Here is a 27,545-nt window from a genome sequence, read left to right as displayed (position 1 = left end):
CTAGTAAATACCAGTAACTACTAATAACTACCACTAATTATATAGCAGTCAGTTAATCCAGTATTGTCAGCACGGCTATTATCCTTTAATTTCTCAGAACTGTCCAATTTGGGATTTAATTTGGACAGTTTTCAATATGGAATTTGAGTAAAAAATGCAGAAACTGTCCTATTTGGGAAAAAATAGGACAGTTTGTTTCGGCCAATGAAATCCGAGAAAAAACAATGGATTGTGAAACCAACCAATCAGCAGTGAGCAAACGTCAGCACTAAAAGCCGCACAGGTCGCCATTGTTGTTGACAACATGGAGGAATTCAGTGAAGAAAATTTGCCAAATTTTTCCATCTTTAGCAGTTCTAACACAAATGAGAGATTTCCATGGTTGCAGGAAGAGGAAATTAATACTCTTAGAAGCAGAAACGAAAACTCAAACACCGCCAAGAGCACAAAAACGTGGCTGAACGTTTTCAACGAGTGGAAACTCCAGCGTAACGAAGCGAGACGTTTTGAAGATATCCCTCCAGAAGAGCTAGATGCAATTCTCTGCCGCTTCTTTGCCGAAATTCGAAAAAAAGACGGCGGCGAATATGAACCAGAAAGTCTGGCAGTGATGCAGAGCGCGTTGGACCGCCATTTAAAAAACGCTGGCAAAAAACACAGCATCTTGCGAGACCGCGAATTTGAAAAGTCAAGGCAACAACTTGAGGCGAAAGCAAGAGAATTGAGAGTGAAGGGTTACGGAAAGCGAAAAAATGCATCTCACGCTTTGAATGAAGAAGACGAAGAATTCCTCTGGCAGTCAGGTCAGCTCGGTAAACATTCTGCTCAAGCTCTGGTCAATGTAAACTTTAAAAATGTCACTGAACACTTTGGCCTCCGAGGGAGACAAGAGCACTATTCAATGACGGTGGAAGATTTCAGCATCATAACCAGTCCTGACAGCGTTGTCAAATACATAACTTTTAAAGAAGGTCCTACAAAAACGAGGCAAGGAGGTCTCCGGATCGCCCACAGAGCTGTACAACCCAAAATGTTTTCGACTGGCGGCGAAAGATGCCCTGTAATGCTTTTCGAAGAAATGCTGTCTAGAAGACCACCAGAAATGAGAGACAGTGGGCCATTCTACTTGACAACTATTTCAAAACCCAAGGGCCAAGTATGGTTTAGCAGACAACGAATGGGTGAACACAAAATTGGACAGCTTATGAAAGACATGGCTGTCAAGTCTGGTCTAACTGCTGCCACTGGTAAGAAAATTACCAATCATTCGAGCAGAAAAACTTGTGTGCAAAAGCTAAAGAATGCTGGTGTCCCGAGGGACAAGATTATTGATGTTACTGGACACCGTAATATTCTCAGCCTTAATTCATATGAAGGAGATGACGAGAATCAGGCAAGGGAACTGTCAAATATAATCAGTGGATGCAAGCAAACAAGTGATATTCAACAACAACCTGCTAACAGCAGCCCCAATAAGGATAGACTACCCCTTCAAGCCAGTTCTTCCAGCAACAGTTTCAGTACCATCAACAACTTTACAGGTCCAGTGAATTTCTATGGTGCATTTCCTGGCTTTCCAGGTCTATCTAATATGCCAGTGCCAACTCACCAAAGCACAGAGCCACCACATACATGGAAAAGGATCAGAGCTTCTGTACTCTCAGACTCAGATGAGGACTAGCTATTGCTGACTGCACAAAAACTTTAAATTTACACCTTTCTTGTATTCATTGTAGTTTTGCACTTTTTTAATGTGTGCATGTTTTGTACAGACTAAAATAATTAATTTTATTTTTTCTGCACTTTGTTAATTGCATTCTTTTCTTAATCTTTTCCATCTTTATTGTGTGTGTGTTATTTCTTTACACACTTTTATTTCTTGATATTGAAAACTGGATAGTTTCAAAATAATGGAATTCTAAATTTTTTGACCTTAAAGTTTTACAGTATTGTTATATTTATTATATTTATTAAATTCAATTGTGATAATGAAATTCATTTCTATTTGGACTACAGCATGTATTTAAAAATGAATTAAAATAAAAAAATTATTAAGATTTCAGTCTGTTTTTTATCAGAGACAGTTCCCATAGTTTTCCTTGCAAAGCTGTGTTTCCTCACTAGCTATATAATTAATAAGTAAGAGGACTACATGCTTGTCCAATTTGGAAATAATTGGATTCAAAAAATTCCTCTGACAGCCAAATTGGACTCGGCCTACGGCCTCGTCCAATTTTGGCTGTCCTCGGAATTTTTTTCATCCAATTATTTCCAAATTGGACAGCATGTAGTCCTATTACATATACTAACTACTAGTAACTACTGACAACTACTAGTAACTACCACTAACTACTAGTAACTACCAGTAACTACTAATAACTACCACTAACTACTAGTAAATACCAAGAACTACTATAAACTACCAGCAACTACTAATAACTACCAGTAACTACTAGTAAATACCAAAAACTACCACCAACTACTAGCAACCACTAGTAACTACCGACAACTACTAGTAACTACCAGTAACTACCGTCAACTACTAGTAACTACCGAGAACTACTACTAACTACCAGTAACTACTAATAACTACCGAGAACTACTAGTAACTACCAGTAACTACTAGTAACTACTAGTAACTACTTGTAACTACCGACAACTACTAGTAACTACCAGTAACTACTAGTAACTACTAGTAAATACCAGTAACTACTAATAACTACCACTAACTACTAGTAAATACCAAGAACTACTATAAACTACCAGCAACTACTAATAACTACCAGTAACTACTAGTAAATACCAAAAACTACCACCAACTACTAGCAACCACTAGTAACTACCGACAACTACTAGTAACTACCAGTAACTACCGTCAACTACTAGTAACTACCGAGAACTACTACTAACTACCAGTAACTACTAATAACTACCGAGAACTACTAGTAACTACCAATAACTACTAGTAACTACTAGTAACTACTTGTAACTACCGACAACTACTAGTAACTACCAGTAACTACTAGTAACTACTAGTAAATACCAGTAACTACTAGTAAATACCAAGAACTACTATTAACCACTAGTAACTACTAGTAACTACCGACAACTACTAGTAACTACCAGTAACTACTAGTAACTACCAGTAACTACTAATAACTACCACTAACTACTAGTAAATACCAAGAACTACTATTAACCACTAGTAACTACTCGTAAATACCAAGAACTACTATTAACCACTAGTAACTACTAGTAACTACCAACAACCACCAGTAAATACTAGCAACTACTAGTAACTACCAGCAACTACTAGTAACTACCAGTAACTACTAGTAACTACTAGTAACTACCATCAACTACTAGTAACTACTAATAACTACCGACAACTACTAGCAATTACTAGTAACTACCAGTATCTACTAGTAAATACCAAAAACTAGTATTAACTACTAGTAACTACTAGTAACTACAAGTAACTACTAGTAACTACTGGTAACTACTAGTAACCACCGATAACTGCTAGCAACTACCAGTAACTATTAAAAACTACCGACAACTACCAGTAACCACCAGTAAGTACCAGTAACTACTAGGAACTACTAGTAACTACCAGTAACTACTAGTAACTACCAAAAACTACCATCAACTACTAGTAACTACTAGTAATTACCAGTAACTACTAGTAACTACTAGTAACTACTATCAACTACTAGTAACTACTAGTAACTACCGACAACTACTAGCAATTACTAGTAACTACCAGTAACTACTAGTAAATACCAGTAACTACTAGTAAATATCAGTAACTACTCATAACTACAACTAACTACTAGTAAATACCAAGAACTACCAGTAACTACTATTAACTACTAGTAACTACTAGTAACTACTAGTAACCACCGATAACTACTAGCAACTACCAGCAACTACTAGTAAATACCAGTAACTACTAATAACTACCACTAACTACTAGTAACTACCGACAACTACTAGTAACTACCACTAACTACTAGTAACTACCAGTAACTACTAATAACTACCACTAACTACTAGTAAATACCAAGAACTACTATAAACTACCAGCAACTACTAGTAACTGCCAGTAACTACTAGTAAATACCAAAAACTACCACCAACTACTAGCAACCACTAGTAACTACCGACAACTACTAGTAACTACCAGTAACTACCGTCAACTACTAGTAACTACCGAAAACTACTACTAACTACCAGTAACTACTAATAACTACCGAGAACTACTAGTAACTACCAGTAACTACTAGTAACTACCAGTAACTACCAGTAACTACTAGTAACTACTAGTAAATACCAGTAACTACTAATAACTACCACTAACTACTATTAACCACTAGTAACTACTAGTAAATACCAAGAACTACTATTAACCAATAGTAACTACTAGTGACTACCGACAACTACTAGTAACTACAAGTAACTACTAGTAACACTAGCTATTAGGGAGAAGACACAATACTACATATTACACAGAGTGTATATTACCGGTGCACTTGTGGCTTTCTAACATGAAGTATATAACTCTTTTTATTGTACCAAAGTAACGTTAATTTGGTTGCCATGGCAACCATTTTTCATCATTTTATTTTGATTTCGAAGTCCTAGTATGATGAATATTTAATAGACAAAATTTGAGAAAAAATCTATGTCAAGTTCTATTTCAGGGGAATGACCTTAAGGATTGGGAAGGGTAAGAGTTCATCATGGTGTTTATGTTAGGATTATGTAGGAGATTCTACAGCGATAGGCGCAGTCTGGGGTGACTTCCCATAACTAAATGCTAATAAGTATGCAAGGAGGATATTGAACTATTGTTAGTCACATTGGTGAATGTTCTTTGATTTAAGTAGCACATTGTTTATCACTTTAGTATTTTCAAGGTTAATCTTTGTGTTAATGTAATTTTGTAAATATCATTTCATTTTCTTGTTTTGTTAAGTCAAAATGTTTTTGCAATACTGTGTGAATTTATATCGTCTTGAAAATAAAGCTGCTTGTTGTTGAAAAACCAAAATAGGTGTTTACGCTACACATAACTTTTTAGTTGAACGAAGGTTTTTCTCCTTAAAAATAGCTCTGAAAAATAGTTATCTCTTTTGTAAACGTGATAAATAATACATTTCTCCCCGAACAGGGTGGGCAATTGTGTTTTATTTTACTATTGGACTACTGTCTTGTAGTAATTGTGTGCATGATCAATAATGTATTCTTCCCTGAGACGAGTTATTGTATCTTACTCTGGAACCTGCTCCCCAGAGACCAATTACCAGTGTATTAGTTTATGTTTTCGCTTTCAAAAGATTCAGGAACTTCTAGCAAGTTATCTTGCCCGCTCTTGTTCTCTTGATTAATGATGAAAACAGCTGTATTTCTTGTCTTCCTCGCTTTTTCACTCGCCTTGTGTTACCAAGATGCGCAAAACAGTGGCCATAAAAGATCCCTTTTACCGTGCCAAAAACAGAACAACAAAGCGCTTTCCAACCTTGTTGGAAATGGAAAGTCCATCCAGGGCAAGTTATCAGTTTTACAAAGCTGTTCTAGTTCTATGACGAACATGAGAACTGTTGATAGACCAAATGAAGTACATTACGATTTCGAAGAGCCCTGTTATGTTGAAGGGGATTCACAGTCTCTGGTAAAAGTGAAAGCAAAATCTGACCCACCCGCCCGTGGCGGAGAACAATGTGCAGTTCTACCCGTCTTTCAAGCAGCCTTTCTCGTTCAAGACGTGGACACAAACTCGTACATGATTCTAAATCCAGCAACGGCTCAGTGGTTTTTCACTAGACCTCTTGGAGGATGTGAAATGTTCGTGGCAAAGGGATCCACCCGTCAGGATGTCCTTGTTATACACTCCAATTTGGACAGGTGTAGAAACAAAGTGGGAAATCTCCAAGAGAAGGGTGCATCTGTTGACGCAATGATGGGACGCCACCCTGGGTATCACTTGATTGCTCGTGTGTACAGTGAACCTTCTGCAACAGAAAAACCAGCAGCTGATGCGTATATGAGAGGTTATGAAATAGCCCATCCGGGGATTTTAACCATAGCCTACAACAACTGGCCTCCAACAACACTTCAACAGTTTCAGTTTATTGGTCATTACAATGACGCTGAGTACTGGATTTTCACTGTAAAGGGAGAAATTGACGGCAAAGTCTTTGGGCGTATTCAAGTAAGGTAAAAGCCTGAAAAGCTGTATCCTCAACGACGAATTGTGTGCAATCTTCAAATATTTTGCAAGTCAGAAGTAGTTGTGAGCTGTAATTTCCTATGCGTACTTGTAATGATATAACACAGGAGAATAAAAAATGGGGGAGAAGTTGTGATAATATATAAATTTGTGAAATGGTCTAGGAAAAATCAAGGATTACCTTGCGCAGTCAAGTCTCCGTTGTCTCGACTAGTTTTGTTTTTCAGATTGATGTAATACATTTTTCTTTGCTTTATTCACTGCGTTCCAGTGGTTTGATTCTATAGTGACCTGAGATATATAATCAGAAAACAGGTCTTTCGCATGACTGACATGACTGCTACCGTTTTCTCAACTAGTTTGCCTTAATTTCTCTTTCATATTTGCACGATTGAATTGTCACTTTGTACTTTATATTTCCCACTGTGAAGGTTCGCAGTCTTTGGCCTTTTCTATATCCTTTGAAACGGGGAAACTCTTCCAAACTCTCTAAAACATTGACATCCGAGAATTGAGATCTTGGCTGTTATTTATATACGTCAAATTGTTTTAAGATTTAAATGACAACCAGATAGAGTCTTCGATGCACAGTGTAGATGGAGCCTTGATCCTCGCTACACGGTTGTAGCAGATGATGAGCGAAGTCAGACATGGAAGAATGTCGTTTTATGCTATTCGGTCACATTGACAACTGCACAGCACTTTCCAGCTCTTCATTGGATACCGTTGGATGTCGGCTGCGACTGGAAAGGTTACTGGATGCCCTCCCACTTGACTGACAATGTGTTTAATACTGTCAATAATTGGATCACTCCGTTTTCGTTTTCGTACTCAGAAAAGTCTGTTGCAGAAAATTCAAGAATGAACGGCGGATCCCTCACAAGTGTAACAGTCTCATTTATAAAAGCACTCAGAGCCTGAAACATAAATTTTCGTTAATTGTTACACCTTTAAATTCTAACTTTTTTTTGCTCGTCCTGTTCTGTTATTCTTTTTCTTGTGGAAAAGAGAGTAATAGATCTTCCAAAGCGTAAAGAAACTGATACGCTTCCATGAACTTTTGATCGCTTGAAACGGGCCACAAGAATAGCGCAGCTGTCAGAAATGATTTCGGTCTCTTAATTCATTAACTGCATAAATTTTAAAAGGATCCCATTTTCAATCGGTTATGAAGTGAAGATTTGTAACATATATGAGAAGACTAAAACGATTAAAATCAATAAAGGGGCTATTTCATCGACGATAAATCTTTGAAAAATGTGCTTATGATTGCTAAGATCGATTAACAAGACGTTGCTAATTCATTTCCTTTTGGGCCGGACAATTGTAGTTTATACCACGGGACTGCGGCTTCCACCTACACAGCGATGCATTTGTTCCATTCTTTGCTATTTCTGTTTGTTGTCCACAATACATAGTTCTAACACCGGTTAGTATGTTATCTTTGCCTACTCTTCATCATCGAAAATGGTATCGGTTGTATTTCTGGTCTCCCTCGTTTTTTAACTGGGCAACATTCTGTAGGTCAAAAAAGGGCTAAAAATAATCCCCTCTGTTACCATGTCAAGAAACGAATAAGTGGACTGCAAAACTTCTGACAACTGATAAGACTATCCGAGTCGCGCTACAGAAATAAATTGCCCAAGGGATGTCTAAAGGTAACACTGGTGTTAGAGAGAGTATGTACTTATCGACTTCAAACCCTTTCCATTTTCAAAGTGCTAGTTTAAGTGACTATGAAATTAAATCCGGCCCATCTCTCCGTGGTGGGGCTGAGAAATGTAAAAACCAGTTCCAATTTTCCAAGAGCGTTTCTCGTTTACGTTCGTAAATGCAGGAAGTTAAGGGTCCATTGGTGTTTTTACTAGTTCTCTTGGAGGATGTAAAATCTGCTCGGGAAAGGTCCCCAACACCACTCATTTACCCATCGTACGTTACCCTTGCATTCTCAGAACGTCTAATTTATTTGCTGTATTTCTGTAAAGATCAGTACTGGATATTTACTCATCAAGGGAAAAGCTGAGAGCAAATTTGTAGCAGGAATCCTACTTCTGTAGTGGTGAGTTACAATGTAACCAAACTTACCAAACGATGAATAGAGGAATTATACAGCCAAGGATGGGCTTTCATTTCCAACAAGGTTGGAGAGCGCTTTGTCCTTCTGTTTTGGAGTTGCAAAAGGGCTCTTTTGTGGCTATGATTTCGGCACTTGGTAGCACAAAGCCATTAAAAAAGCGAAGAGACACCAGGATACCCGATTTTATTTCAGACGTCAAAATCTTATTAGTTTCTTTGTATCTTGCAACGATTATGGTACCTTCCATCTCATTGGTTCACCTCTGCCTAAGACAGACATACATACGCTATCGGCAGATTTGATAATCGCCCAATTTTTTTTAAATAGCGCAAAAGGGGAAACGCTGTATTGTGTATCCTTGAATGACATAAAAACATTTTAACAGAGTTTTGGGAAATCTTCATTGTCGGTTGCCTCTAAGCATAAACAAGTCACGAGGAAACCCTGGCCTAATTTGGAAACAAACGTACTGTAGTCAGAGGTTTAAATCTAAGTTAGGTGACTTTTTACACAAACATCTCACTTTTTGAGCCAAACACGGAGTAACTGCGCGTCCAAAATCAAATATTTGATGAACAAACAGGTTTTGTTTGATGTCAAATCTAATAGGTCATGTTTTATCGCGACGATATTAAAATACGTGTTTATTTGAGTGCTAATTATGTAGCACTAATTGAGAATACTACTCTTACGTCTCCTACTGGAGACGGGACCGTTATTTTACATGGTCATCCGACGCACGCAAAGGTGTATCCGTTTGCAAGGCAAAGGCAGTACCTTCATTTCTCAGTTGAAGGTAAAATAGTCTTGGAAAACGGTTTGCAAAATATATTTTTCTTTTCTTTGGGACCTGCTAAGATTGTATTTCAACTAGACGCTTAGAATTCGTAATTGAACTTATTCTTTGGGTGATTCAAAACAAAGCTAAACAACGACTAAAGTTCCGTCTGCACGTGCTCCTCTGGGTGAGTCGACTGAAAAAGCAAGCGATCGGGTGTGTCGCCTTCGCTTAGTGCAAGGGAACTTGGTTGGTTACGGCTCGTGAAAAATAATAGAGACCGTTCGTGCAATGGTTTTTATTAAAGAAACAAATAGGCCGGGGGAACCGCGATGGACGCAACCAATTCATTTTGATTCCCCGTAAAAATTTCTTAAAAGAAAAAGAAAGCTACTTAGATTTAGAAATAGAAATTTCGGGGGAGCAGAATTTAAAGCGGGACTATTGCCTTTTTTGAGAAAAGGGAGCCGGTGAAGTCTCTCTGTTTTGGAGCGATTTTCATTCTCGTCAGGTTTTTTTTTTAGTTGTGTTCGTCTCATCAGCTTTTTAGTAGTGTCTGCTAAAATGAGCGGTTGAAAGATATATCGGATAAAGCTTCACAGGAGGCCACGAAAGGAGATTCGCATTTCTGCTCAAGTATGGTTTCAAGCTGTCAACGGTCTATGCTTGGCTGAATTTAAACAATGGCCTTCTGGTCAGATGGGGGACAAATTTTCCCCCATATTTCGGTCGCTAAGGCTTGCGGCTCGCCATGTCGTTATGAGGGCAAATTTCGAAGGTCTGTACTTCATGCAAGACATAGTAGAACGTCCTGAGCCACACCCAATTGTACCTTCGCGCAGGGGGTGGGGTTGGGGAGGGGGTGGAGGTTCTGTAAAAGGGGCAGTCTCCAGATTTTAGATCTGCAGACGATGGCATCACTGTAATAAAAACTTTGAGCATTTGTATTGCAAATGAAAACTTGTACCACTTGTTCACATCATACTTGGGGGCTGGACTGGGCCCCATTATGTTGTGGCTTGTCTCGCCAGATCGCTAAAGTGCCTTATTTCATTAAGAAAGCCATGCAAGTATTATGTAATGGTAAGATTTCTCGGAAATTATAATTTAAGTGTCATATTAATGTGTCAGATTCAGTATTGCTTGTTCTTTTTATTGTACCAAAGTAACGTTAATTTGGTTGCCATGGCAACCATTTTTCATCATTTTGTCCTCGATCAGGAGCCCAGATAAAGCATTCCTTTGACCTGTCACTTACCAACCAAAAAGTCGATCTATACGAATAAGTGCAGTTAAATTTACCATGTTTTTTTCCTGGAAAGAGAAATGGGCCTGCCCACCTGGGAACAGAAAATGATGGCATAGCTTCTAAGCGGACACCGGCACCCCCCTCTTTTTTTCGCTTGTTTGACTCTACAAACAATAGGCTGCCTACACAAAAAGAATGGACAATTTTCTATGTTCCGAAAAAAAGATAGATAGGAAACAATAAAGCCAATACTCATTTTTTCATTAAAATTGTGGTAACCATGGTAACGAATTTAGGGTAGTGCTTCCTCAACGTATGCGTTTTCGTACCAAAAGCCTTTTGAAAGTGTTACTCCTGTCCAACTCTAAATATGTATAACCTTATTTCGCACAATCAGTAGTATTCTGAGTGTTATTAGGCCTAATTATTTATATAGTCCATGGTGCAAGGCAGCGAACCGGAAGTGTCGAAAATTGCTTCAAAGGGGGTATGTTTGAGCCCTCGCAGCTCGTAAACGAATACCGGCACCCCCCGTTTTTATTTTGATTTCGAAGTCCTAGTATGATGAATATTTAATAGACAAAATTTGAGAAAAAAATCTATGTCAAGTTCTATTTCAGGGGAATGACCTTAAGGATTGGGAAGGGTAAGAGTTCATCATGGTGTTTATGTTAGGATTATGTAGGGGATTCTACAGCGATAGGCGCAGTCTGGGGTGACTTCCCATAACTAAATGCTAATAAGTATGCAAGAAGGATATTGAACTATTGTTAGTCACATTGGTGAATGTTCTTTGATTTAAGTAGCAAATTGTTTATCACTTTAGTATTTTCAAGGTTAATCTTTGTGTTAATGTAATTTTGTAAATATCATTTCATTTTCTTGTTTTGTTAAGTCAAAATGTTTTTGCAATACTGTATGAATTTATATCGTCTTGAAAATAAAGCTGCTTGTTGTTGAAAAACCAAAATAGGTGTTTACGCTACACATAACTTTTTAGCTGAACGAAGGTTTTTCTCCTAAAAAATAGCTCTGAAAAATAGTTATCTCTTTTGTAAACGTGATTAATAATACATTTGTCCCCGAACAGGGTGGGCAATTGTGTTTTATTTACTATTGGACTACTGTCTTGTAGTAATTGTGTGCATGATCAATAATGTATTCTTCCCTGAGACGAGTTATTGTATCTTACTCTGGAACCTGCTCCCCAGAGACCAATTACCAGTGTATTAGTTTGTGTTTTCGCTTTCAAAAGATTCAGCAACTTCTAGCAAGTTATCTTGCCCGCTCTTGTTCTCTTGATTAATGATGAAAACAGCTGTATTTCTTGTCTTCCTCGCTTTTTCACTCGCCTTGTGTTACCAAGATGCGCAAAACAGTGGCCATAAAAGATCCCTTTTACCGTGCCAAAAACAGAACAACAAAGCGCTTTCCAACCTTGTTGGAAATGGAAAGTCCATCCAGGGCAAGTTATCAGTTTTACAAAGCTGTTCTAGTTCTATGACGAACATGAGAACTGTTGATAGACCAAATGAAGTACATTACGATTTCGAAGAGCCCTGTTATGTTGAAGGGGATTCACAGTCTCTGGTAAAAGTGAAAGCAAAATCTGACCCACCCGCCCGTGGCGGAGAACAATGTGCAGTTCTACCCGTCTTTCAAGCAGCCTTTCTCGTTCAAGACGTGGACACAAACTCGTACATGATTCTAAATCCAGCAACGGCTCAGTGGTTTTTCACTAGACCTCTTGGAGGATGTGAAATGTTCGTGGCAAAGGGATCCACCCGTCAGGATGTCCTTGTTATACACTCCAATTTGGACAGGTGTAGAAACAAAGTGGGAAATCTCCAAGAGAAGGGTGCATCTGTTGACGCAATGATGGGACGCCACCCTGGGTATCACTTGATTGCTCGTGTGTACAGTGAACCTTCTGCAACAGAAAAACCAGCAGCTGATGCGTATATGAGAGGTTATGAAATAGCCCATCCGGGGATTTTAACCATAGCCTACAACAACTGGCCTCCAACAACACTTCAACAGTTTCAGTTTATTGGTCATTACAATGACGCTGAGTACTGGATTTTCACTGTAAAGGGAGAAATTGACGGCAAAGTCTTTGGGCGTATTCAAGTAAGGTAAAAGCCTGAAAAGCTGTATCCTCAACGACGAATTGTGTGCAATCTTCAAATATTTTGCAAGTCAGAAGTAGTTGTGAGCTGTAATTTCCTATGCGTACTTGTAATGATATAACACAGGAGAATAAAAAATGGGGGAGAAGTTGTGATAATATATAAATTTGTGAAATGGTCTAGGAAAAATCAAGGATTACCTTGCGCAGTCAAGTCTCCGTTGTCTCGACTAGTTTTGTTTTTCAGATTGATGTAATACATTTTTCTTTGCTTTATTCACTGCGTTCCAGTGGTTTGATTCTATAGTGACCTGAGATATATAATCAGAAAACAGGTCTTTCGCATGACTGACATGACTGCTACCGTTTTCTCAACTAGTTTGCCTTAATTTCTCTTTCATATTTGCACGATTGAATTGTCACTTTGTACTTTATATTTCCCACTGTGAAGGTTCGCAGTCTTTGGCCTTTTCTATATCCTTTGAAACGGGGAAACTCTTCCAAACTCTCTAAAACATTGACATCCGAGAATTGAGATCTTGGCTGTTATTTATATACGTCAAATTGTTTTAAGATTTAAATGACAACCAGATAGAGTCTTCGATGCACAGTGTAGATGGAGCCTTGATCCTCGCTACACGGTTGTAGCAGATGATGAGCGAAGTCAGACATGGAAGAATGTCGTTTTATGCTATTCGGTCACATTGACAACTGCACAGCACTTTCCAGCTCTTCATTGGATACCGTTGGATGTCGGCTGCGACTGGAAAGGTTACTGGATGCCCTCCCACTTGACTGACAATGTGTTTAATACTGTCAATAATTGGATCACTCCGTTTTCGTTTTCGTACTCAGAAAAGTCTGTTGCAGAAAATTCAAGAATGAACGGCGGATCCCTCACAAGTGTAACAGTCTCATTTATAAAAGCACTCAGAGCCTGAAACATAAATTTTCGTTTATTGTTACACCTTTAAATTCTAACTTTTTTTTGCTCGTCCTGTTCTGTTATTTTTTTTCTTGTGGAAAAGAGAGTAATAGATCTTCCAAAGCGTAAAGAAACTGATACGCTTCAATGAACTTTTGATCGCTTGAAACGGGCCACAAGAATAGCGCAGCTGTCAGAAATGATTTCGGTCTCTTAATTCATTAACTGCATAAATTTTAAAAGGATCCCATTTTCAATCGGTTATGAAGTGAAGATTTGTAACATATATGAGAAGACTAAAACGATTAAAATCAATAAAGGGGCTATTTCATCGACGATAAATCTTTGAAAAATGTGCTTATGATTGCTAAGATCGATTAACAAGACGTTGCTAATTCATTTCCTTTTGGGCCGGACAATTGTAGTTACCACGGGACTGCGGCTTCCACCTACACAGTGATGGACTTGTTCCATTCTTTGCTATTTCTGTTTGTTGTCCACAATACATAGTTCTAACACCGGTTAGTATGTTATCTTTGCCTACTCTTCATCATTGAAAATGGTATCGGTTGTATTTCTGGTCTCCCTCGTTTTTTCACTGGGCAACATTTTGTCGGTCAAAAAAGGGCTAAAAATAATCCCCTCTGTTACCATGTCAAGAAACGAATAAGTGGACTGCAAAACTTCTGACAACTGATAAGACTATCCGAGTCGCGCTACAGAAATAAATTGCCCAAGGGATGTCTAAAAGTAACACTGGTGTTAGAGAGAGTATGTACTTATCGATTTCAAACCCTTTCCATTTTCAAAGTGCTAGTTTAAGTGACTAGGAAATTAAATCCGGCCCATCTCTCCGTGGTGGGACTGAGAAACGTAAAAACCAGTTCCAATTTTCTAAGAGCGTTTCTCGTTTACGTTCCTAAATGTAGGAAGTTAAGGGTCCATTGGTGTTTTTACTAGTTCTCTTGGAGGATGTAAAATCTGCTCGGGAAAGGTCCCCAACACCACTCATTTACCCATCGTTACGTTACCCTTGCATTCTCAGAACGTCTAATTTATTTGCTGTATTGTTGTAAAGATCAGTACTGGATATTTACTCATCAAGGGAAAAGCTGAGAGCAAATTTGTAGCAGGAATCCTACTTCTGTAGTGGCGAGTTACAATGTAACCAAACTTACCAAACGATGAATAGAGGAATTATACAGCCAAGGATGGGCTTTCATTTCCAACAAGGTTGGAGAGCGCTTTGTTCTTCTGATTTGGAGTTGCAAAAGGGCTTTTCTGTGGCTATGATTTCGGCACTTGGTAGCACAAAGCCATTAAAAAAGCGAAGAGACACCAGGATACCCGATTTTATTTCAGACGTCAAAATCTTATTAGTTTCTTTGTATCTTGCAACGACTATGGTACCTTCCATCCCATTGGTTCACCTCTGCCTAAGACAGACATACATAAGCTATCGGCAGATTTGATAATCGCCCAATGTTTTTTAAATAGCGCAAAAGGGGAAACGTTGTATTGTGTATTCTTGAATGACATAAAAACATTTTAACAGAGTTTTGGGAAATCCTCATTGTCGGTTGCCTCTAAGCATAAACAAGTCACGAGGAAACCCTGGCCTAATTTGAAAACAAACGTACTGTAGTCAGAGGTTTAAATCTAAGTTAGGTGACTTTTTACACAAACATCTCACTTTTTGAGCGAAACACGGAGTAACTGCGCGTCCAAAATCAAATATTTGAAGAACAAACAGGTTTTGTTTGATGTCAAATCTAATAGGTCATGTTTTATCGCGACGATTTTAAAATACGTGTCTATTTGAGTGCTAATTATATATAAAGTACAAGAGCACTAATTGAGAATACTACTCTTACGTCTCCTACTGGAGACGGGACCGTTATTTTACATGGTCATCCGACGCACGCAAAGGTGTATCCGTTTGCAAGGCAAAGGCAGTACCTTCATTTCTCAGTTGTTTTGGGACCATGAGTTTGGTCGGCCGGCTTATCTTTTTTCTTCAATAGTTTGATATAAAAGGTGCTACCACAAAATCGAAAAAAAAACCCTACAAGACATATAACTAAAAAAAATATTGACGTTCTTATGGCCAATAAACGGGTGTGCAAATATGCTAAATGACAGACGCACAATCTTAAGAACCGATTAAATGGGTGGAGTCTAACTGTAGCCTGTCATACGATTTACAAACTATCACTGGAAATCAACTTCCGAATTTTGTTTTCTTGGAGAAAATATTGCCTCCGGCCTACCGCCCAGGCCTTATAATATCTGTAAAATATCTGTACAAACTTCTCAAAATTTTTATCATTAAGCCTAATCCTTACTATACATACATACAGTCATACATACGGTTATTGCGCTCCCTGAAAAGGGCTTTTCAGCAGCAGTGTTCAAAATAGGTAGTTTGAAATTAACACAATGAAACTTGTGAGAGAAAGGAAAAATGGTATTAGAAATGAAAGTTATTTAAAAAACTATATTCAATGTCTAAAACTTAAACTACGTAAAATACGTCGGTTTAAAAACAGTTCAAAAAAGTTCCATTGAGTCATTTACTGAGAAATTAAACTGATGGTCAGTTTTTCCTAGTATCATCCCTTGGTGTTTGCTGGGATTTGCTATCATTCCATTGATCTCGTACCAGGCATTTGCTGAGCTAACCTCACGCGATATACGGTTTTCCAAAGATACCGGATCCGTATCGGCGGTGTAGAGTTGACCATCATCTGCATGCATATTTAATTGTACAGTTTTAATTTGTAGAAATAAATCATTTATGAAAATATTAAAAAACATTGGACCAAGAACAATGCCTTGAGGTACTCCTCGCCTGACTTCTTGCCAATCAGAACTTGTATCACCTACTTTCACCCGCTGCATCCTACCGTGTAAGTAATCTTTAAGAAGCATACAACTTCTACTGTTAACACCATAAGCCCTCAGCTTGGCCAGCAAGAGTCCATGCGGTATCGTGTCGAAAGCCTTAGATAAATCCATTGATATCACTGCAACAATTTGTTTATTATCCAGACTACGCTTCCAATCTGCTGTTAACCTCCTTAGCGAGGTTTCACAGCTATAGTGTCTCCTATAAGCTAAGATGTAGTCAGACAATATTTCAGAATAGAACTGGTCTAGTTGAGAAGCAAGAAGTTTCTCAAAAACATTATTTAGGGCCGGTAAAACAGTAACGGGTCGACAATTCTCTTTACTCAATTCATCATTTTTCTTGAAAAGAGGTGTTACCTGCCCCATTTTCCATCGAGAAGGATATTTGCATTGTTTGATCGATTCATTCATTAATTCTGCTAGTGGACCAGATATCGCAGAAGCGGATTCCTTAAGAAGCCGTGGAGTTATGGTGTCGTGGCCGCAGGCCTTGCGTGCGTTGATGTTTGATAGTAGTTTTTCAACCTGGGTCTTATTGGCGTATTCAAAATTAAAATTATGTATGGCGTTCTTTCTTCTGTTTTCCTCCGCAATTGCTCGGATGCTGGGGTGTGCACTGAATTCGTTTCCAAAGTTATGCTCCTTAATGTCCTGTACATCATCAACGATGTGAACAAAATAGTTGTTGAACAATTCTGCTAGTTCTTTCTTATCCGTGATAACCACATCTTTTTCAATCAGAGTGTAATGTCATTGGCTTGTTTACTGGACCTCAAATGCATAAAAGGACGATAAGCCTCCCAAAATGCACGTGGATTGTCGGTCTCTGACTTGTTTTTAAAATGATCTTTAATCGCTTTGCACCTAATTGACGTGCATTTGATTCTCTGTTTCTTATATTCGGCGTAATTAGCGTTGGTCCTCTGATGCGTGAACTTCTTTCAAAGTTTGTTGCGGTGACGAATGGCTTTACACCATTTTTCGTTCATGTAAGTAATTTGATTGCCCCTTATGTGTGCTTACTTTTCTGGTACGTGCTCGTTTAGAATGTCAAGGTAAAGTGACTCAAACACGTATTGTTTATCGTCAATATCGTCAAACACCTCCATAACGTGAAAAGGGACATTATGTAAATCACGTAAAAATAAATCCTGGACAAAATTCTTTAGAATTCTCAGTTGTATTTTGCGAGATCGCAATCGCGGAGCTGTGGTTCTCAGAATAGTATATATTAGAGAATGATCGCTGATATCAGCATCCACTACGCCCGATGAAAATATTCTTCTTGTGTTGTTTGTTAAAATCAAGACGAGTAAAGTTGACGATGTTAGTACATCGCAGCACCAGATCACGAAATTCCCTGCTTTGCCTGTTTGGGACAAGGGCGGCGTGTTTTTTACGTTCTTCAAAAACTGGAAGTTTCCCTGTAAACATTTCACAGAGGAGGACGCCAAAACTGTAAACATCAATCTAAACCGAAAAGAAAAGCATGTTTCCCCTTTTCCATTTAAATGATATGGCATTCTTAGACTACGCATTTTCCCTAACCCATTCGTCGTTGCACATCTTGCAGAAAAACGTGGTCAAGCGTTGATTCCGGGTCACCATTCAAACAAAAAGAACCGAAAACTATTCCAAACTTTGCTTGCAGATCGAAAACTACCGTTGCTTGCTTTTGATCCAATCAAAGGGGCAGCTTTTGCAGTTTGGAAACTTGTCAATTTGTTTCTCTCTCCCATTTTTTTAAGCGTTAAATAGGTTTCAATCCCGTAGGTAAGCAAAGGGTAGAGAGGCCAATTTTTTATTCGAATTAAAATCTATCTTCAACAAATTATTCTACTGGATATTTTCGAGTGCACCTAATTTTGGCCCTGGCGTTCCGCACCAGGTGTACACCAGACTCATTTTTGAAGCACTAAAATCAGGATGACGACACGAGAGGTAAATGGATCGTGGTTTTAAAGGGGCAATGAGGTCGTTTAGCACGTTGGTGTTCTAGTTTTTTTCTGTTACACATTCACCAAGTTACTTACATGTTAGTAAAAAAAACCCGAGAAAATTAGAGATTATCAAATTCGTCGAGGAGAAAGTGTGTCGCCCCATGTAGGGGAATCCGGATTCAGGAGTTCGGGAAATCTTTGCTCGCAAAATTCGGAATCCTGGAAATTTTTGTTCGTAGAATCCCTAATACTGGGCTTTCGAATCAGAAATCCTGCTTTAGGAATACGGAATCCCACTTAAGATTGGAATCCGTAATCAGAGTTCCCCTGACGAAGATCTGGAATCGAATACCTGGAATCCACGGCGTGGAAACCACAATCCAAGACTTTCTTGGATTCCCTTGCATGGGGCTAAGTGTGTCTAAAGCCCACTTTGGCCATTGTTACTGGAAATGCCTCTGTGTTTTTTATCTTAAAATATTACATATAACACCCCTAGAGCCAATTGTCTCTAACAATTATTTTTGGCCTATTAATCAACCTGATTCAACTCGTGACGTTCCTTAAAGTGAAGTTAACGAGTGAATGATTGCATTCTTACTGCCCTGACTGCCCAAAAGATGGCAGGTTTCGATGCCGCGAGCGTTGAAAAAGGAGAATTCTCTAATTAAAATTTCCACCTTGATTTTTGTTGCTTATTTTGAGAACCTGCCGAATATCAGTAACAGCAGTTATCTGTCCGTAAAGGTGATAATAATTTAAGAGAGTAAATTGCAAGCTAAGGGAAAGCAATGGCTGTCAACTGCACGCGCTAGAGGTCTACTTGGCAAGACAAGAATTGAACTCTGTAGAGATAAGGAAAAAAAGTGTAAACATTGCTGTCCGCCATGCTAATTATTTCCTGCCCTCTGTTGCAAGTAATTGCTTCTGAAGAAATGAACTAAGCAAATATTGAGAAAGGGAAACGTTTCAAGAGAAACTTGTGTGCTGTGTCGGTGAGAGACTAAAATACACGAGCTTGACTTCGAGACGTGAAGTTTTGAGACTTCTTACGGTGGAAGATAGAATTTTAAGTCTACAGTGAAACCTGTATTAAGCGGACACCCTCAGGGAATGCTGTAGTGTCCGCTTAGTACAGGGTGTCCGCCTAATACAGGTTTCGATAGATAACGTCATATGAGGTGTTAAATGCCATTTGAATGAACAGTGGAAAGGTTAAGAATACTCCAAGAGACTTTAAAGATATACGTTTGCATTAATTTCTTTATCAAAGTGGACCAGTTGATCATAATACCATAAACGACGACGACAAGTGACCTGCTTCCCAAGTTCTCTCAGGTGGTACTTGGTTTTTCAGATACCCTGCCAGCCTTCAGACAGCTGTTTCCTGATAGAGCATCCTGCAGTCAAGAACACCTAGCACAAGACCTCCTTCAGAGAACCTACAATGCCCATAGTGCATTACATGACGTCCTCATCCTACAAGGGCTGGCGTCCAAGTATATCACTGACAGCACTCTGTTACAGCACAGCTTTACATCATCATGGGTGGAGACATACACAGTGTTCCTTGGCCAGAAGAAACAAAATCTCAAAACCCTACAACCACTCATCAGCTCAAAAGCAGTGTCGAAAGGAATGGCGGAGAAAATAGCAGCTTCTGGCTTGAGACTAAGCCACATACAGCTAGCATTTACAAGAGGTGGAGCTGATGGAATCTCCAAGGTCCTCACAGAGAAATTTAGCGGCAGGGCAAGGATCACAATGAACAAGAGAATTCTTGAGAGCATTTCCAGTTTCTTTGCAGACAAGTGAAATGTAAATTCCTAATATGAGAATGTAAACAAGAAAACGATAAGTTATGATATTTATCATTCAGTGCTTTTGCTGAATTAATTATACAATGTGTGATAAAACTTAGCTAAACTGTACATTCTTAGTTGACAATGACAAAACGTATCCGGAAGTCACCAGGATTCGTCATGCAATATCTCCTGGTCTCTTGTACGGGTCCCCAAATGAAATTTAACCTATTTTTCCAACATTAAGAATATGTTTTTGACCATAGTTCGGTTCTGGAGCATTTTTACACGTATTTCATTACCGACAAGACTATCTCGTTATGAAGGCGAATTTCGAAGGTCTGTATTTCATGCAAGACTTAGTAGAACGTCCTGAGCCACACCCAATTGTACCATCGCGCAGGGGGTGGGGTTGGGGAGGGGGTGGAGGTTCTGTAAAAGGGGCAGTCTCCAGATTTTAGATCTGCAGACGATGGCATCACTGTAATAAAAACTTTGAGCATTTGTATTGCAAATGAAAACTTGTACCACTTGTTCACATCATACTTGGGGGCTGGACTGGGCCCCATTATTTTGTGGCTTGTCTCGCCAGATCGCTAAAGTGGCTTATTTCATTAAGAAAGCCATGCAAGTATTATGTAATGGTAAGATCTCTCGGAAATTATAATTTAAGTGTCATATTAATGTTTCAGATTCAGTATTGTTTGTTCTTTTTATTGTACCAAAGTAACGTTAATTTGGTTGCCATGGCAACCATTTTTCATCATTTTGTCCTCGATCAGGAGCCCAGATAAAGCATTCCTTTAACCTGTCACTTACCAACCAAAAAGTCGATCTATACGAGTAAGTGCAGTTAAATTTACCATGTTTTTTTCCTGGAAAGAGAAATGGGCCTGCCCACCTGGGAACAGAAAATGATGGCATAGCTTCTAAGCGGACACCGGCACCCCCCTCTTTTTTTCGCTTGTTTGACTCTACAAACAATAGGCTGCCTACACAAAAAGAATGGACAATTTTCTATGTTCCGAAAAAAAGATAGATAGGAAACAATAAAGCCAATACTCATTTTTTCATTAAAATTATGGTAACCATGGTAACGAATTTAGGGTAGTGCTTCCTCAACGTATGCGTTTTCGTACCAAAAGCCTTTTGAAAGTGTTACTCTTGTCCAACTCTAAATATGTATAACCTTATTTCGCACAATCAGTAGTATTCTGAGTGTTATTAGGCCTAATTATTTATATAGTCCATGGTGCAAGGCAGCGAACCGGAAGTGTCGAAAATTGCTTCAAAGGGGGTATGTTTGAGCCCTCGCAGCTCGTAAACGAATACCGGCACCCCCCTTTTTTATTTTGATTTCGAAGTCCTAGTATGATGAATATTTAATAGACAAAATTTGAGAAAAAATCTATGTTAAGTTCTATTTCAGGGGAATGACCTTAAGGATTGGGAAGGGTAAGAGTTCATCATGGTGTTTATGTTAGGATTATGTAGGGGATTCTACAGCGATAGGCGCAGTCTGGGGTGACTTCCCATAACTAAATGCTAATAAGTATGCAAGAAGGATATTGAACTATTGTTAGTCATATTGGTGAATGTTCTTTGATTTAAGTAGCAAATTGTTTATCACTTTAGTATTTTCAAGGTTAATCTTTGTGTTAATGTAATTTTGTAAATATCATTTCATTTTCTTGTTTTGTTAAGTCAAAATGTTTTTGCAATACTGTATGAATTTATATCGTCTTGAAAATAAAGCTGCTTGTTGTTGAAAAACCAAAATAGGTGTTTAGGCTACACATAACTTTTTAGCTGAACGAAGGTTTTTCTCCTAAAAAATAGCTCTGAAAAATAGTTATCTCTTTTGTAAACGTGATTAATAATACATTTGTCCCCGAACAGGGTGGGCAATTGTGTTTTATTTTACTATTGGACTACTGTGTTGTAGTAATTGTGTGCATGATCAATAATGCATTCTTCCCTGAGACGAGTTATTGTATCTTACTCTGGAACCTGCTCCCCAGAGACCAATTACCAGTGTATTAGTTTGTGTTTTCGCTTTCAAAAGATTCAGCAACTTCTAGCAAGTTATCTTGCCCGCTCTTGTTCTCTTGATTAATGATGAAAACAGCTGTATTTCTTGTCTTCCTCGCTTTTTCACTCGCCTTGTGTTACCAAGATGCCCAAAACAGTGGCCATAAAAGATCCCTTTTACCGTGCCAAAAACAGAACAACAAAGCGCTTTCCAACCTTGTTGGAAATGGAAAGTCCATCCAGGGCAAGTTATCAGTTTTACCAAGCTGTTCTAGTTCTATGACGAACATGAGAACTGTTGATAGACCAAATGAAGTACATTACGATTTCGAAGAGCCCTGTTATGTTGAAGGGGATTCACAGTCTCTGGTAAAAGTGAAAGCAAAATCTGACCCACCCGCCCGTGGCGGAGAACAATGTGCAGTTCTACCCGTCTTTCAAGCAGCCTTTCTCGTTCAAGACGTGGACACAAACTCGTACATGATTCTAAATCCAGCAACGGCTCAGTGGTTTTTCACTAGACCTCTTGGAGGATGTGAAATGTTCGTGGCAAAGGGATCCACCCGTCAGGATGTCCTTGTTATACACTCCAATTTGGACAGGTGTAGAAACAAAGTGGGAAATCTCCAAGAGAAGGGTGCATCTGTTGACGCAATGATGGGACGCCACCCTGGGTATCACTTGATTGCTCGTGTGTACAGTGAACCTTCTGCAACAGAAAAACCAGCAGCTGATGCGTATATGAGAGGTTATGAAATAGCCCATCCGGGAATTTTAACCATAGCCTACAACAACTGGCCTCCAACAACACTTCAACAGTTTCAGTTTATTGGTCATTACAATGACGCTGAGTACTGGATTTTCACTGTAAAGGGAGAAATTGACGGCAAAGTCTTTGGGCGTATTCAAGTAAGGTAAAAGCCTGAAAAGCTGTATCCTCAACGAAAAATTGTGTACAATCTTCAAATATTTTGCAAGTCAGTAGTAGTTGTGAGCTTTAATTTCCTATGCGTACTTGTAATGATATAACACACGTGAATAAAAAATCGGGGAGAAGTTGTGATAATATATAAATTTGTGAAATGGTCTAGGAAAAATCAAGGATTACCTTGCGCAGTCAAGTCTCCGTTGTCTCGACTAGTTTTGTTTTTCAGATTGATGTAATACATTTTTCTTTGCTTTATTCACTGCGTTCCAGTGGTTTGATTCTATAGTGACCAGAGATATATAATCAGAAAACAGGTCTTTCGCATGACTGACATGACTGCTACCGTTTTCTCAACTAGTTTGCCTTAATTTCTCTTTCATATTTGCACGATTGAATTGTCACTTTGTACTTTATATCTCCCACTGTGAAGGTTCGCAGTCTTTGGCCTTTTCTATATCCTTTGAAACGGAGAAACTCTTCCAAACTCTCTAAAACGTTGGCATCCGAGAATTGAGATCTTGGCTGTTATTTATATACGTCAAATTGTTTTAAGATTTAAATGACAACCAGATAGTCTTCGATGCACAGTGTAGATGGAGCCTTGATCCTCGCGACGACTCGCACGGTTGTAGCAGATGAGCGAAGTCAGACATAGAAGAATGTTGTTTTATGCTATTTGGTCACATTGACAACTGCACAGCACTTTCCAGCTCTTCATTGGATACAGTTGGATGTCGGCTGCGACTGGAAAGGTTACTGGATGCCCTCCCACTTGACTGACAATGTGTTTAATACTGTCAATAATTGGATCACTCAGTTTTCGTTTTCGTACTCAGCAAAGTCTGTTGCAGAAAATTCAAGAATGAACGGCGGATCCCTCACAAGTGTAACAGTCTCACTTATAAAAGCACTCAGAGCCTGAAACATAAATTTTCGTTAATTGTTACACCTTTAAATTCTAACTTTTTTTTGCTCGTCCTGTTCTTTTATTTTTTTTCTTGTGGAAAAGAGAGTAATAGATCTTCCAAAGCGTAAAGAAACTGATTCGCTTCCATGAACTTTTGATCGGTTGAAACGGGCCACAAGAATAGCGCAGCTGTCAGAAATGATTTCGGTCTCTTAATTCATTAACTGCATAAATTTTAAAAGGATCCCATTTTCAATCGGTTATGAAGTGAAGATTTGTAACATATATGAGAAGACTAAAACGATTAAAATCAATAAAGGGGCTATTTCATCAACGATAAATCTTTGAAAAATGTGCTTATGATTCCTAAGATCGATTAACAAGACGTTGCTAATTCATTTCCTTTTGGGCCGGACAATTGTAGTTTATACCACGGGACTGCGGCTTCCACCTACACAGCGATGCATTTGTTCCATTCTTTGCTATTTCTGTTTGTTGTCCACAATACATAGTTCTAACACCGGTTAGTATGTTATCTTTGCCTACTCTTCATCATCGAAAATGGTATCGGTTGTATTTCTGGTCTCCCTCGTTTTTTGACTGGGCAACATTTTGTCGGTCAAAAAAGGGCTAAAAATAATCCCCTCTGTTACCATGTCAAGAAACGAATAAGTCGACTGCAAAACTTCTGACAACTGATAAGACTATCCGAGTCGCGCTACAGAAATAAATTGCCCGAGGGATGTCTAAAAGTAACACTGGTGTTAGAGAGAGTATGTACTTATCGATTTCAAACCCTTTCCATTTTCAAAGTGCTAGTTTAAGTGACTATGAAATTAAATCCGGCCCATCTCTCAGTGGTGGGGCTGAGAAACGTAAAAACCAGTTCCAATTTTCTAAGAGCGTTTCTCGTTTACGTTCCTAAAAGCAGGAAGTTAAGGGTCCATTGGTGTTTTCACTAGTTCTCTTGGACGATGTAAAATCTGCTCGGGAAAGCTCCCCAACACCACTCATTTACCCATCGTTACGTTACCCTTGCATTCTCAGAACGTCTAATTTATTTGCTGTATTGTTGTAAAGATCAGTACTGGATATTTACTCATCAAGGGAAAAGCTGAGAGCAAATTTGTAGCAGGAATCCTACTTCTGTAGTGGCGAGTTACAATGTAACCAAACTTACCAAACGATGAATAGAGGAATTATACAGCCAAGGATGGGCTTTCATTTCCAACAAGGTTGGAGAGCGCTTTGTCCTTCTGATTTGGAGTTGCAAAAGGGCTCTTTTGTGGCTATGATTTCGGCACTTGGTAGCACAAAGCCATTAAAAAAGCGAAGAGACACCAGGATACCCGATTTTATTTCAGACGTCAAAATCTTATTAGTTTCTTTGTATCTTGCAACGATTATGGTACCTTCCATCTCATTGGTTCACCTCTGCCTAAGACAGACATACATACGCTATCGGCAGATTTGATAATCGCCCAATTTTTTTTAAATAGCGCAAAAGGGGAAACGCTGTATTGTGTATCCTTGAATGACATAAAAACATTTTAACAGAGTTTTGGGAAATCTTCATTGTCGGTTGCCTCTAAGCATAAACAAGTCACGAGGAAACCCTGGCCTAATTTGGAAACAAACGTACTGTAGTCAGAGGTTTAAATCTAAGTTAGGTGACTTTTTACACAAACATCTCACTTTTTGAGCCAAACACGGAGTAACTGCGCGTCCAAAATCAAATATTTGATGAGCAAACAGGTTTTGTTTGATGTCAAATCTAATAGGTCATGTTTTATTGCGACGATATTAAAATACGTGTTTATTTGAGTGCTAATTATGTAGCACTAATTGAGAATACTACTCTTACGTCTCCTACTGGAGACGGGACCGTTATTTTACATGGTCATCCGACGCACGCAAAGGTGTATCCGTTTGCAAGGCAAAGGCAGTACCTTCATTTCTCAGTTGAAGGTAAAATAGTCTTGGAAAACGGTTTGCAAAATATATTTTTCTTTTGTTTGGGACCTGCTAAGATTGTATTTCAACTAGACGCTTAGAATTCGTAATTGAACTTATTCTTTGGGTGATTCAAAACAAAGCTAAACAACGACTAAAGTTCCGTCTGCACGTGCTCTTCTGGGTGAGTCGACTGAAAAAGCAAGCGATCGGGTGTGTCGCCTTCGCTTAGTGCAAGGGAACTTGGTTGGTTACGGCTCGTGAAAAATAATATAGACCTATCGTGCAATGGTTTTTATTAAAGAAACAAATAGGCCGGGGGAACCGCGATGGACGCAACCAATCAACCAAGATTCATTTTGATTCCCCGTAAAAATTTTTTAAAAGAAAAAGAAAGCTACTTAGATTTAGAAATAGAAATTTCGGGGGAGCAGAATTTAAAGCGGGACTATTGCCTTTTTTGAGAAAAGGGAGCCGGTGAAGTCTCTCTGTTTTGGAGCGATTTTCATTCTCGTCAGGTTTTTTTTTTAGTTGTGTTCGTCTCATCAGCTTTTGAGTAGTGTCTGCTAAAATGAGCGGTTGAAAGATATATCGGATAAAGCTTCACAGGAGGCCACGAAAGGAGATTCGCATTTCTGCTCAAGTATGGTTTCAAGCTGTCAACGGTCTATGCTTGGCTAAATTTAAACAATGGCCTTCTGGTCAGATGGGGGACAAATTTTCCCCCATATTTCGGTCGCTAAGGCTTGCGGCTCGCCATGTCGTTATGAGGGCAAATTTCGAAGGTCTGTACTTCATGCAAGACTTAGTAGAACGTCCTGAGCCACACCCAATTGTACCTTCGCGCAGGGGGTGGGGTTGGGGAGGGGGTGGAGGTTCTGTAAAAGGGGCAGTCTCCATATTTTAGATCTGTAGACGATGACATCACTGTAATAAAAACTTTGAGCATTTGTATTACAAATGAAAACTTGTACCACTTGTTCACATCATACTTGGGGGCTGGACTGGGCCCCATTATGTTGTGGCTTGTCTCGCCAGATCGCTAAAGTGACTTATTTCATTAAGAAAGCCATGCAAGTATTATGTAATGGTAAGATCTCTCGGAAATTATAATTTAAGTGTCATTTTAATGTGTCAGATTCAGTATTGTTTGTTCTTTTTATTGTACCAAAGTAACGTTAATTTGGTTGCCATGGCAACCATTTTTCATCATTTTGTCCTCAATCAGGAGCCCAGATAAAGCATTCCTTTAACCTGTCACTTACCAACCAAAAAGTAGATCTATACGAATAAGTGCAGTTAAATTTACCATGTTTTTTTCCTGGAAAGAGAAATGGGCCTGCCCACCTGGGAACAGAAAATGATGGCATAGCTTCTAAGCGGATACCGGCACCCCCCTCTTTTTTTCGCTTGTTTGACTCTACAAACAATAGGCTGCCTACACAAAAAGAATGGACAATTTTCCATTTTCCGAAAAAAAGATTTATAGGAAACAATAAAGCCAATACTCATTTTTTCATTAAAATTATGGTAACCATGGTAACGAATTTAGGGTAGTGCTTCCTCAACGTATGCGTTTTCGTACCAAAAGCCTTTTGAAAGTGTTACTCTTGTCCAACTCTAAATATGTATAACCTTATTTCGCACAATCAGTAGTATTCTGAGTGTTATTAGGCCTAATTATT

At 38.8% G+C, this 27,545-nt stretch overlaps 1 protein-coding gene across 1 annotated transcript; it reads left to right on the top strand.

The window, feature by feature from the left end:
* The first annotated feature begins 18,859 nt into the window (after nt 1–18,859).
* On the top strand, nt 18,860–20,054 carry LOC140950396 (uncharacterized). The gene is made up of 2 exons (XM_073399652.1): nt 18,860–18,866; nt 19,597–20,054. Exons 1-2 carry the CDS (start codon nt 18,860–18,862, stop codon nt 20,052–20,054), a joined length of 465 nt encoding a protein of 154 aa, XP_073255753.1.
* The last annotated feature ends 7,491 nt before the right edge of the window (nt 20,055–27,545 follow it).

Source organism: Porites lutea, chromosome 1 (assembly GCF_958299795.1).
Source record: "Porites lutea chromosome 1, jaPorLute2.1, whole genome shotgun sequence".
Classification (NCBI taxonomy): domain Eukaryota; kingdom Metazoa; phylum Cnidaria; class Anthozoa; order Scleractinia; family Poritidae; genus Porites; species Porites lutea.
Note: the sequence above shows the minus strand (reverse complement) of the source record. Positions and strands in the feature narration are given on the sequence as shown.